Source organism: Camarhynchus parvulus, chromosome 17, assembly GCF_901933205.1.
Source record: "Camarhynchus parvulus chromosome 17, STF_HiC, whole genome shotgun sequence".
NCBI classification, from domain to species: domain Eukaryota; kingdom Metazoa; phylum Chordata; class Aves; order Passeriformes; family Thraupidae; genus Camarhynchus; species Camarhynchus parvulus.
Genome location: NC_044587.1, coordinates 6,087,960 through 6,100,669, shown reverse-complemented (window position 1 = coordinate 6,100,669; position 12,710 = coordinate 6,087,960). Strand labels below are relative to the sequence as shown.

At 48.4% G+C, this 12,710-nt stretch overlaps 1 protein-coding gene across 3 annotated transcripts in view; it reads left to right on the top strand.

The window, feature by feature from the left end:
• Positions 1-12,710, top strand: part of LOC115910772 (collagen alpha-1(XXVII) chain-like) — a 149,035-nt gene that overhangs the window by 66,658 nt on the left and 69,667 nt on the right. For all 3 annotated transcript variants that reach the window (XM_030961168.1, XM_030961167.1, XM_030961169.1), the window contains 8 exons: positions 2,632-2,676; positions 4,953-5,006; positions 5,347-5,391; positions 9,955-10,008; positions 10,702-10,755; positions 10,900-10,953; positions 11,901-11,954; positions 12,263-12,316. In XM_030961168.1, coding sequence (XP_030817028.1) covers positions 2,632-2,676; positions 4,953-5,006; positions 5,347-5,391; positions 9,955-10,008; positions 10,702-10,755; positions 10,900-10,953; positions 11,901-11,954; positions 12,263-12,316 — 414 coding nt within the window. The remainder of the gene's footprint in view (positions 1-2,631; positions 2,677-4,952; positions 5,007-5,346; positions 5,392-9,954; positions 10,009-10,701; positions 10,756-10,899; positions 10,954-11,900; positions 11,955-12,262; positions 12,317-12,710) is intronic.

Below are 12,710 nucleotides of genomic sequence, written 5' to 3'. Positions count from 1 at the left end.
AGCTTTTGTGGGAATTCAGCACAAGAATCATAAATGCAGCGAACTGAAAGAATGATGTTCCCAAGGAACACTTCTGCAGGACTTTTCCCATCCTTCAGTCAACTTAAGCCATGGGTCAGAGTGGAATCAGTAGTCCCAAAGTGGAAAACTTTCTGATTGTACTGCTATTTCCAGCCAGCCCACCAGGAAGAGCAGGAATCCTGGAGGACAGGAAGACTTTTTTTGTTTGTTTTCCCTAAATAACTTATTTTGTTTTCTTTTGAATATGCAAGTTGTCTAAGCCCCATTCAGAAGATGTTCTCAATGCCAGTCAGCTGAATGGCTGTTCCCAGAGCCTGGGAGAGCAGCAAATGTCCCGTTAATTCATCCAGAAGGATTGCTCCTCTTTCATCTTATCAACGGCTCTTAAATATTAATGTGCCTTGGCCATGGCAGAATGAAAACAGACTGTTTGGGCTGACTTAAAGGGAGGTTCACAGGGTCACAAGTGGAGTCACAGACGCAGAAAAATGCCAGAAAGTCTGTTTGTGGAGCGCACAAATATGCTAGGTTTGGTAGGTGGGGTGTGCAGCTGAGCTGTCAGGGGCAGGATGGCCTCGGGCCCGGCTGCCACATCCTCTGTTTGATCCCCTGCTGGCTGCGGAGGCTGAGCCACAGCCTCTGATCTGCTCTGCAGCCCCTCCGGGCACAGCTCCTCCAGCCCAGGGCCATTCTTCCCTCCTGCCAGCTGATGAGAACTGTCAGCCATGGCATTCCAGATCCCACGTTCCCCCGGAGTGCTCCAGCCACTCCAATTAGGCTCTTAATCACAGGAATTAGACGTGGGAAAGGGCTGTTGATTCATCTCCTTCTCTCTTGTCCCAGTGCCCGGTCCATGCACTGAAAAAAGGAGAATAGAGCCTGATTTCCCTCACAGGTCAGGGACTGATAGCCAGGAAAGGCCACTTGTAAATCCTCCATTTCCTAGACCAGGGAATGGCTCAAATTAACAACTAGTCCTGTCCTCATCTCTCAGGGGAGTCCACCCCCTCCTCTTCCAAGAGGAAATCCTCTTCTGTTAGCTGTGAGCTCATGCATTTCCACAGACAGCCGTTCTGCCGACGAACAGCAATAGGACACAAGGCAGAAAATCTGGGAAATGCCTCTTGGAGCTGTTGGGACCAAGAGCTGAGCATCCCCCAGCCTGCAGCCCAGCCACCCTTCCTGGGGAACCCAGGCCACCGTGCAGCTCCTGTGCTCAGCATTCCTGGGATGCTCCCTCTCCTTCCTGAGCCAGTAATGCCAGGCCTTGGCTGAAAGCTTGCAGCCGACCTTATAACAGTAGCTCTGAGGACACAGAAATCCCACCCATGACGAACAATTGCTCCACAGATGTCCCAAGTATGCAGGAAAGGAACTGGCCTTAAAAAAAAAAAAAAAAAAGGGCAATTTTAGGCTGGTTGAGATTATGAAACGCTTTTTTGTGCGTGTGCTTGCCCAATAGTCCTTTACTCCACTTCCCATAAAATAAACACACGTAACCCTTTAGCCAAGGAGCCCTGAGCATATCCAGTCACGTTGCATCCCCTTCTCTTTCCTTCTCCATTAGGCAAACCTCTCCATAAAAGGGGAGCTCTATTGCACTGGAGGGGGCTCCACCAGATGTGCACCATAAACTGAGCAGGGCTGTCAGAGGAAGTAGCCAGCATGATCCAGAGCAGGGGCAGGACTGGCTGAGTGAAAGGGAAGTTCAGCATTTCCAATGCACTTGTTTTGAGAGGCCCTGCTGGAGATGGAGGTGTGTCAGAGCAGGTCCTTGCCCTGGCCAGCAGCTCACTGTTTGCATGGCCAGGGAGGCCACTGAGAGGGACACAGGACAGGCTGAGCAGCCCATGGTTGCTGAACTGCTCAGGGACCTGGATGGGTGAGTTGTGGGGGTCTGGCAGAGCTTCTCTGCTGTGCTTCGCTTGGAGATGCCATCAGGTACCTACCCGCCGGTGCTTCTGGATGGCTTTGGAGAGCTCACGCAGAGAAAGTTTGTGGTGAAGCTGAGGAGCCAAAGCAGCTCCACCAGCCCCATCAGCAGTCTGACCCTTGGAATGATGAGCTCCAAGGTGCCAAAACACTCCCAGGACACATTTGCCAGCACCAGAACCTGCCATACCCTCTCCCCAAATTACCCAGTTTCATTTTCATGCAGGTCTTCCTTTTTCTATGAGTTTTATTGGTGCATAACCACTCCCAAAACTCACCTTTCCCAATGTTTAAGCAGCAGCTTTCCTCTCCTTCCCACCTTAGCCTTGCTCTCCCCATGTCCCCTGCTCCCTCTCCCTGCCAGTGGCTGGGTCCCACCTGGGGCAGTCTCCCACCTCTCCCCTGCACAGTGAAATGTTCCTTTCATCCAGCCTGCTCCTGGGAATAACTGCCAAAAACAAGCAGCCTGTGTCTTCCCAGGATGTGCTCTCCTGCAAATGGAAGTTCTGGATAGCTTTGGAGGGGAAAGGGGCTGGGGATGGAGGGGGATGGAAGGGGGAGGGATGGTGTTTTCCCGTCTTTTCCCTTCCCTCAAACCCCTGAAACACTGAGCTGCCTTTCAGCCTCTGCTTGTCTATAAAGTGCTCTGCAACCGTGTGGGTTTGTCTTTCCTTTTAGGGAGAATTGGGAGCCCCAGGTCCTCCTGGAGTCCTTGGACTCATTGTAAGTACAAAAACAAATGGAGATCTGCCTTGTCGGGCTTTAACCCTTTCAACCTGCCTAACTGCACACAGATTCTCTTCTTCCTGTGAGCAGGATGACTGTTTGCATGGGGGAGGTGTGGCATCTGGGGAGAGAGGGGGTGTCCTGGTGGATTCAGAGGTGGAGGAGGACAAACCCTTTCCAAGCAAAAGGAGACAGATTAGAAGTCTGTTGTTAGTGTCTTTTTTTTTCATGGTAGCTTGCCCTTTTGATAGCATTTGCCAGGGTATTTCTTCAAAGATGCAGCATTCCTTCCACACCAGGATCTCTTAAAAAGCAAGTCCCTGTCAGCAGTGACCTCAGGGACACACAGTTCTTGTTCACTGGAGAGTCTGAGGGCAGGAACAGCCTGTCCTCTGGGTAAACAGGAGTTTTAAAAGCCCTTTCACCATCCCATCACTAATCCAGGTAATTTTACTCAGCCAAATTCCACCCTTCATTACCACTTTTCCCCCAGCAGGAGAGAAATGGCTGTAAGGATGGGTGGCAGCTCCTCCTCTGGCAGCTGTGCTGGGGGTTAGTGAATGCCCAGCAGAACATAGTAGGGTTTATTTTTAGGTCTCAGCACTTGTTTTAGGTTATTCTCTTCCATGCACAAAAATTGGTAAGCTCTGTTACTACTACAGCATTCTTTCATAATGATTCCTCCTCAGCTGTGACAAATCATGGAAACTCGACTTACAAGGAATGGTTAAAACCTTCCCCTTTTGCCTTTCCAAAGCTTAAATTACAGGAGTGTGTGTCAGCTTAGATCAAGGCCTCCATTGCACTAAGCATTGCACAAACCCAGAAATCTCACATTCCTGGAAGGAACAGCAGGGAATCTGGTGGAACACCCATCTTGGAGATGAGGGATTGGAGCAGAGGTGGATTGAGAGGAAGGTTTTCCATGGAACCAGGAATTAGCTCTGCTTCCCTCATTAGTGGAGATGAAAGTAGCTACTTTAGCCATAGCAGCAGAAAGGATGCGCTCCTGTCAAAAAAACTGGAAGATGAAAATTGCTATTTAAAACAATACCATTGAAGGCATCCTTGCTTTTGACAAGATTTCTCTTTTCCTTGTTGCCATTATCTCACAGATATTTGGAAAGATTTCTCTTTTCCTTGTTGCCATTATCTCACAGATTTTGTGCTTGTTAGAAAGTGTAAGGTCAGAGATGGCAAATGTGATCATGATCCTTCTAGAGATGATGGAGCCAGAAGCTGCCTGTCCTCCCCTCCACACTGGCCCGGCCAAACTTCAAACTGAGATTCGGGTCAAGCTGAGTCAGATCTTGTGTCCCAGGGTAAGATGCAGCTCCTGAATTCAGGCTGCTGAAGCATCTCTAGCAGGGTAGACTGGCAGTGACCTCCTCTATCCTCCTGAGGAGAAGGGAGCACATCCATCCTGTCCTGTCCTCCCTGAAGGAGCTCCAGCTGCTTCCCCAGGGTGTGCACACACTGCAGGGCATGGAGAAGGTGACACATGGCCCCTGCTCAGTCTCCTCCTTGCCACCTGCAGCCGCCCCAGGGACCAGCCAGGCTCTGCTCACGCACCCCGCGGAGTTTGGTTCACGGTGTAAGAGAGGCTGAAGAGCAGAATTAGGTGTAACTAAAGCCTCTTGCTCTCCTAATTAGCCATGTGGGCAGAGCTCTGAGTAAATGCATTTCCACAAGCAGCCTTTATGCTGGGAGGTATGAAAAGGGCTCTGTTGGGGTGGCTGCAGCCCAGCTCTCTCTGCGTGACTGCGGGCCCAGGGCTGAGGCTGGAGAATCGCTCCTTCAGGGAGCCTGCCCTGTTTATTTACACACTGAGGCCAGGCCAGGCACCCTGTCACTGCCTCTCTTCATGGCAGGGAGCAGCCAGAGCCCGTTTCAACACCAGCACTGAAGGGTTTCTGTTGTACATCACACATGGGTGCCCACAACAGCCAGAGCTCTGCTGTCCTCCTGTGTCAGACTGAGTCCAACACACAGTGCCACTCTGACTTCTCACTGCAGCAGGATGAGACCCCTCTGTCCCCATCTCCTGCCTCTCCTCTCCTTTCTTTGAGTGCTGCCTTTATTTAGGGGCTGTCTGTACATTCAAAGAGCCTTGACTCAAGCCAGGGTGCTGCTGCTGATCTCAGTAGTGCATTTCTTCCCTGCATCAGTAGTGCAGGGATACTGACACTGGATATCAGAGGAATTTCACACCACATGCAGGGAGCTGTTGGGTTTGCACCTAATGACTGTGGTAATTTTCTTTCTCTCACTAGGGTGACATGGGCCCTGTTGGACCAATTGGCTTTCCAGGACCAAAAGGATTAAAGGTGAGGGAATCTCTGAGCTCTCATCTCTCCATAGCTGGGCTGAAGGTTGTTCTGTTCCTCCTTGGGGCAGTGGTGACTGCCCTGAGAGAAAGGATGGGCAGCAGTGGTGTTGAACACAACATCCCACTGGTGCTGTCAGTGGAGAATCCCAGAAGCATTTTCCCACAGAAGAATGTGTGATGGAGCACCCTTTGGGAGCAGTCTGGTACTGGACCTTGGGACTGTCCCAGGCCAGTGCTGTGGGACTGAGCCACCAGCCCCATCAGCAAACAGCAATGTCACAGACCTGAGCAAGTCTCCACCATGGCTCAGCCTCACTCTGAACTTTCTTTTGTTTCAGGGGCTGATGGGGAACCCTGGAGAACATGGACTGAAAGGTGATAAGGTGATCTGAATACTCCCTTATTGCACTGTGTTTTAATTTTGCATGTGAAACCCCCTTTCCAGCTTCTTATTCAGCATTGTAGTGCTGGTTCCACCCTGGCCATCTATACCCCATCCTCTCACTCTCCCTCCATTTGTGACACTCTAGTTTTGATTTTTCTTTCTTTGGTATCTTCCCCATCCCCTTTTCCATGGAGTATAGATAAGCTAAGCTCAGATCCTCTTTGGAGCTCCCATCTCCCCCTGATAATGACAGTAATGTCCAATTACCTGGTGCTCCACTGTTTTTATGTTATTTACATGATGGGATGGGGAGGAGGTGATCCAACACTGATAGTGAGGTTGCATTAATGCATTTGGGGGAAAGGTGTGGTGTGGAAAAGCAGCTCTGTATCAAACAAACCAGGTGGATCCTCTGGAAAAACTGTCGTGTGTTGGATACCTCTGCTCCTGTTCAAGGAGCCTCACCTCAGTTCAGCTTCCTACTGGGAGGAAATTGCCTTGTCCCAAACTGATATAAATCACTGTAGAAAAAGCAAAATGGAGAGGGGCCTTGATTGCAGTGATTTAGTGGTGCTGGCACAAAACCACACAGCTTCAGCTAAATCAGCATGAAGCTGTGTGTGTAAATGTCTCACTGTCACAAGAACCCTCCTCCTACAGATATTCAGCTGTAGGATTTATTTAGTCTGAAGGAGTGGGAGGTGCAGTTATTTATTGCTGGCTCTGATTGCTCAGGAGGGCAGTGGAAAATGACCATTAAGCGTATTCTCCTCCTCCTGTCGGATGTTTTATTCTCTTCTTAGATGTTTGCTTTTAGAGGATGATTTAGCAGCCCAAAACTGCACAGGGGGGAAAGTAGTGTCAAACCAGTGATTCAACTCTTCTTATACTATAGCAGCTCTTTGCCAGGACTCCTGTGTCTGCAATTTCCATTTCTCCCTTGTGCTGCTTTGCCACTTCTGTTGAGAGCAGTGACAAGGCAAGAGAAGGGCTTTTCTTTAGGACAAGCTTAAGGCATTGTAGCTGGTTTCTGGACTAAACCCCAGATCCTGGAGTCCACAGACTCCTCCATCCACTCCTTGGGAGAAATGGTTAAATACCTTAAAAACCACCAAGATCTAAATCATTGTTTAGCAAAATTAACCTTCCTGGACAGTTCAGTCTCCATCACTTTATGGACACTGCTCTGTTTATGCCCAGTATTTCCCCAGCCGCTGCTGTCACAGTACCCAAATGGTTTGTGGCTCTCTCTGGAGTTATCCTTACAATACTCCCAAGTGTGGAATTATCCATCCTCCCAACAATCCCATGCTCCTGAGGTACAGGAAACCTTTCCTTCCCCCCCTCAGGTGCCTCCCCCTGCCAGCTCCAGGCTGCAGGTCATCCTGCCTTCCTGGGTTGATGAAGATTTAATTGGATGTCTGCAAGCTCCTATTAATCCCATCTGTCTTGGTCACATCCAAAACACGTGGCCTTGTACAGGTTGGGTTTTTTGTAGCTGAGGAAAACTCCCATCAGTCAGCAGCAGTCAGATGGATGCTGGTAAAACCTGAGAGCAGTGACAGGGTGGCTGGATGGTTGTGTAGGCAGCAGGAATGTCACTGGGATCTGCCACCTCAATCCAACTGGGAGAATGTCCTCACATCACATGGCCAGGTGTGAACCAGAATAAAGGACAGCATCTCACTCCTCCAGCTAAAATCACATCCTTTTATCTAGAAGCTAGACAGGCAGATCCAGGTCATCCTTCTGTTTGCATTCCTGTGTTTTCATGGAGGCAGGGAGAGGGGGAAGAGAGGGAAAAGTGGAATTACTGTGTGACTCTGAAATCAGGACTGGCCTTGAGAAGGCCACGTGGGGTGATGAGTGCAGGGGAAAGGTGGAGGAGGAAGCAGAGGAAATCCCAGCTACTTGTTCTCACAAAGGAGTTTTATGAATCAGGACATCTGTAACTTGTGGAGGACATGGCTCAGGCAAATACCTCTGGAGCTGTGTGGCGTCAGCTCCCTTTGCATTGCTGAGCAGGAAGTCTTGGGAACAGAGACTCCAGTTGAGGAAAATTGAGGGGATTTTGCACAACAACCTCCTCTGCATCCCCCAGACAGCAAACACATCCCACAGCTGTGCATTTGGTCCTTTCCCTTGCAGCCCCTCTCTGTTTGTGTTGGGTTACACAAGCCCTGGGGGTGTCTGAAGCTGCATTTCTTTTTATAGGTGAAACATGAAGCACAGGCAACATCCCATGGGCAGAGGCTGTTTGTAATTTCAGATCCTGCATTCCTTTTCCTGCCCCATGAACCAAGTCCTTGCAGGCCCATTTCGTCATCTCAGCATCTCGGTTTTTAATAACAACCATGCCTGACCTCTTTCCTCTGTAATTTTTCCCTCATATTAAGGACACAGATCCCAAGTCCCAGTCCCAGGGCAGGTAAAAGGTGATGCCTCAGTGCTCAGTTCTGGTTTAAGAGATTGACAGCCATGGATGGACTGTTCATGCTGTGACATTTTGCTGTGCTATCACAATAACATGTGAACATCTGGCGTGAAGTCCAGCTCAGGTTAAGAGATGAGTTTTGTTTCCCTGCTTCCTTCTTACCCTCTCTAATGCCCATTTCTCAGAGTTGTTTGAAAACTGGCTTCACTGTCATGCCCCACTTTTCCTAAAGGCTGGAAACAAAAGTTTGTTCCTGCATTTTGCTATGCTCAGGAAACTCTTTTATTTTAGTAGTTATTACTTAGTGTCCAAGTATTTCTTGTGAAACAGTATTTCAATTGCCACTTGTACTCTCTGGGTAGAAAATTGCTTAATAAAAAATATAATCTTTCTTCTTTGACCCTCAGAACTGATGATAAAGCCAAATCTCAGAGCCAACCTGTCACTTCCAGAAAAGTTGTTTCCATGCTGCCTTCAGCTGGGAGCCAGAATTAAGTAGATTTCAGTGTTTTAAGCTTTGGACTACATAAAATAAGTAGAAAATTCAGAGAAGATGAGAGAAATCTGTGAAGGAGATGGGTCACACAGTAGCTTTTTTACCATTTCTGTTCTATCTAATACTTGGGTTTCTTCCGAACTGAAGCTGTGTAAAGAGCTGATTGTTTCCATTTTGCATTGCCAAAGGAAAAAAATATGGAAAATAGTTCAGATGAAACAAAATGTTGGTTATTTGACTCAAATTAAAATATTTTAGGTTGAAAACCAAATGAGTAAAATCAATTTAACATTTTTAAGAGCAACATTTTAATTTTGCTACGTAAAAGACTTGTTTTGAAGATGGTTCAGTGAAATGTTCTGGGAAGATCTGCCAAAACATTTAAGCAAATTTAGCATGAATCCATGAAATGTTTCCATCATTGAATCTGCATAGTTCTTAATTATTTTTCTTCTGAAAAATTGTCTTTGAAAAGTTTTTACTAACTCAAACCTGAACCGTCCACAATTTGATTATCCCCTGCATGTTACTGAAGTAGTTGCAATTATTTCAGCTCTCTGATGGGTGAGAGTGGGTGGTTTTTCTGGAGTGAAGTGGACTTTCTCTGACATCTCTCTGTGGACTTTGGCTCTGTTGCAGGACTCCATATGTCTTCCATGTGGGCTATGTTTAAACATATAGCCCTGGAGTGGCTCATTCCCTTGCTGGGGAGCCAAGTTCATGGGACAGAGTTCCTCCAGCAGTTATTTTTGTTGGGTCTTGTCATTGTACCAAGTTATTGTAGTCATTCCTCCCTTGACTTCCCAAGTAGAATTTTCCTTTCTCTGCCCCATCATTGACTCATCCTTTGTTTAAGTAAATCAATGAATCCGTGAAGCTGGAAGGGGCATCAGGAGGTGATTTGGTCCAGAGCTGCTCACAGCAGGGCTGAGAGCCAATGCAAGGTAGCCCACTGCTCCTTGGAAAACCTTCAGGGGTATTTGGCTTCCACCCAAGGAGTCAGAATCTGTTATGTTGGTCCAATGAGGGACAGACAGACAGACAGACAGCTTGGTGAGGAAATACTGTCAGTGATGGGCTCCCCATCCCAGTGAGCACCCCCGACCCCTCCCAGGGAATCTCAGCTCAGAGATTGGCAGTGAGGTGCTACTAAAGCATTACCAGAAGTTGCTCTTGTTTTCTTATGGAAGAGGATTGATGTTTGATGTCAGGACTAGGATATGCTCACAGAAACCCTGAGGATTGTTTGCTTTTCTATAGAGCCTTGTGAGAGAAAAGGTTCATTCATTGAAAACTGAACTCTTCTGTTCGGCTGAATTTAACACTTCACCACCATCATGGTCCCTGTTAGCCAGAGGAATGTGCTCTCTCTTCTTGCAGCTCCTACAGACACACAATGCTGGGGAATTCCTGGGTTTTGCTCTCCTGCAGTTTCCTTCCTCACCTTAGAATCAAGCTGGGAAATCCACACTTTGTTCAGGGTTGTTGCTGCATTCAGTGTGATCTGCAGCTCGCCAGCAGTTCAGTTCTGAGTGCAGCTGCTGTTGAGTCTTTTGCACCTTCTGAGCACCAACCTGGGCATTTTGGCTGTTGCTGTTGCCTGTTTTAACTCTCTGGTGATGTGTACCCAGGGTGATCAGGGAAGAGCAGGTGTTCCAGGAGATATTGGCTTCCAAGGAGACAAGGTAATTGTTTTTCTTTTCTTCTTTGTTCTTTTCCCCTCACATAGCAGTGGCCACCAGTTATCTCAGTTCCTCCACTAGGAGCTGGCATTAGCTGCATCCTGCTGTCAGGTTCCCCTGCTTGGATAGTTCCCACTTGGGGTATGCTGTGCCTTTCTAAAATCCACGTGAGAATATGGATTTTATAGTTACTCATAGTAAAAGCAGTTCTGCAGGGTTTTTTTGTAGGGGCTATGTCTCCTAGCAGAGGTTGGGAGTGATGGCATTGATGGGGATGTGTGTGAATGTGTGTGGTCCAGAGGCTGCAGACTCAGGAGATTTTGTCTGCTCAGTGCAGCAACTTAAACCCTGACCCAGGGAACCACTTAATGCTCTGTATAACTTCTGATCAAATGACTTCTCCCCTGTGATTTAATGTGATACTGCCTGTGGCTGACAAATGTTGCACATCGCCCTGTGCTGGAGCCTGCGTGGCTCTGAGCCACAGCCAACTGCAGCAGTTTGTGTTCTCTGGGGCTAAATTCAGGGCTGTCCTCAGGATCATCTCCCTGACATCAGTGCAGCTGTCCCAGCTCCATGCAGGGCTGAGCTCAGCCTTTAGGAGATGCTCCTCATTCTGCAGCAAAGCTGGAGCCTGGGGAATTGGAATTTTTTTTGATGCCTCGTTGTGTTCTGAAAAAAATGTGTCTCTCTCAGGGCAGCCAGGGTTTGCCTGGGGTCCCTGGGGCACGAGGGAAGGCAGGCCCCCTGGTAAGTAACCGAGCACCCTCTGCTCCCTCACCTCCCTTTCTAAGGTGCTGTGCCCAGCTGGAAAGACAGCTTGGCTGTTCTAAACAGGAAACCTGGCAGCCAGCAGCCAGCTCACTTCTCCCCGTGTTCTTTCAATTCCTGCAGGGAAAAGTCGGTGACAAAGGACCAGTTGGGTTTCCAGGACCACCTGGGCCTGAGGTATGTCCCACCACCTCCTTCTCACATCCTCCAAGCCTCAGGCTTCACTTCTCTGCTGAGATATGAGGGCACACGAGTGGTGATGGGGTAGGAAGAATCAAGATGGGGCATGACCCATTCTACATCTCATGTAGATGAGATCCTGGTTTTTCCTTCCCCTTTTTTGTCATAGATAAAATGAAGGAGGTTTTTTTTTCAGTTTTCCCCCCTTTAAAATACCACTTAAAGTAGAAAAGCCTCTTACTTCCCCTACCAAAAAAAGGTCACAGTGATACCTTAGATGCAGGATGAGCTGCCACCAGCACACCATCATTTTTTCTCCTTCCTAAGTGACCAGACAAGGTCTGTAAGATGCTGGAGAGCCCCTTCCAGCACAACTGATGTCTGTTTTCCCCTCATCAGCGTTCTGGTATTTCACAGGGTCTGGAAGGGCTCTCAGCCGAGTGCTGCCACTTAGCAATCGTTCCTTTTTGTTGCTATTGGAAATAAGCAGGGATTCCTTTGTTTCCTGCTCGATGGGTGGGTGGCTGGGTGGGAAGGAGCCCTGCCAGGCTGACGGCAGCTAACGAGGGTGTCAGCACCTTTCCTAATTCCTCGCCTGCTTCCCTTTGTCGCCGAGGCTGCAGCTCCTTTCTGGGAGCACAGAGGTTATGAGCTGGCTCAGAAAGATTAATTAAAACCCAAATCGCTGCTTTTAGCTGTGTGATGACAGGGAGGCCCTCACTGCAATAAATCTTGTAAGGGAGCTAGGGAAAGGCTGCTCTTCCATCAAACTGATGGTGCTGCTCCTTTGTGTCCCCTTCCCTCCCAAAGCTGTGGTGGCCCCCACATGGACACTGCCAGCATGTAACACACCTTGTCCCTTAGATTCTAACTAAACCTCACAGAGGCTGACACTGCCTGCAGAATTCCAGCTTTGCACCCTGACTGTTCCTCATTTCCTCCAGGGCTTCCCAGGTGACATTGGCCCACCAGGAGAAAACGGCCCTGAAGGTCTGAAGGTGAGTGGAGCAGAGACTGCAGCTCTGTGTGGGGTTGGAAGCAGCCAGGGAAAACAAAGTAGTGGGAAGGGGGGAAGAGAGAAAGCCCAGGAGATTCCTATAGATTGTCCTGGCCAGCATCTCAGCTTGGTCTGTTTGCCTTGAGGTGCCTCCAAGTGCAGCGTTTTCTTTTCTTCAGAGTTTTTTTCTGTAACAAAATTGACATTGGATAATGTCCCATGGCTGTGAAAGAGACTTTCTCATTTTAATTGCCCTTCTGAGCTTATGTTTCTATTTTCTGAGTATCTTTTCCTTTGGGTCTTTCTCAGGGAAAGCCAGGAGCACGAGGTTTACCTGGGCCAAGAGGACTGCCTGGACAAGAGGTGAGTGTCCTCAGCTCAAAAGAGGTTTGATTTACAGAAGAATGCTGAATTTTCTAAATTAATGTATGGTGAAATGGTGTTTGTGGTTCAAAATGCTCTAGTCCCTCTGAATTTGGAAGCAGATGCTTATACTGAGTGATCAGAGCCCTGCAGAAGAGGAGATCCTCTGAGCTGTGTGATCTCCAAGGCCTGTGATCTCTGCTTCCAGTCACTGCTGGCATCTGCTGACCCTAAAATCTGCCTTGGCTTTGCTTTTAAAGCCTGTTCCCCCACCCCCAGATGGGTGTTAGAGCCCTTTTCCCTGCACATCCCCTTGCACAGACATGCCCTGGCCTGGCATCTGCTTTCTGCTCCTTTTAAGTGTGTTCCTTTTCAACCATGAGACCTGCAGACT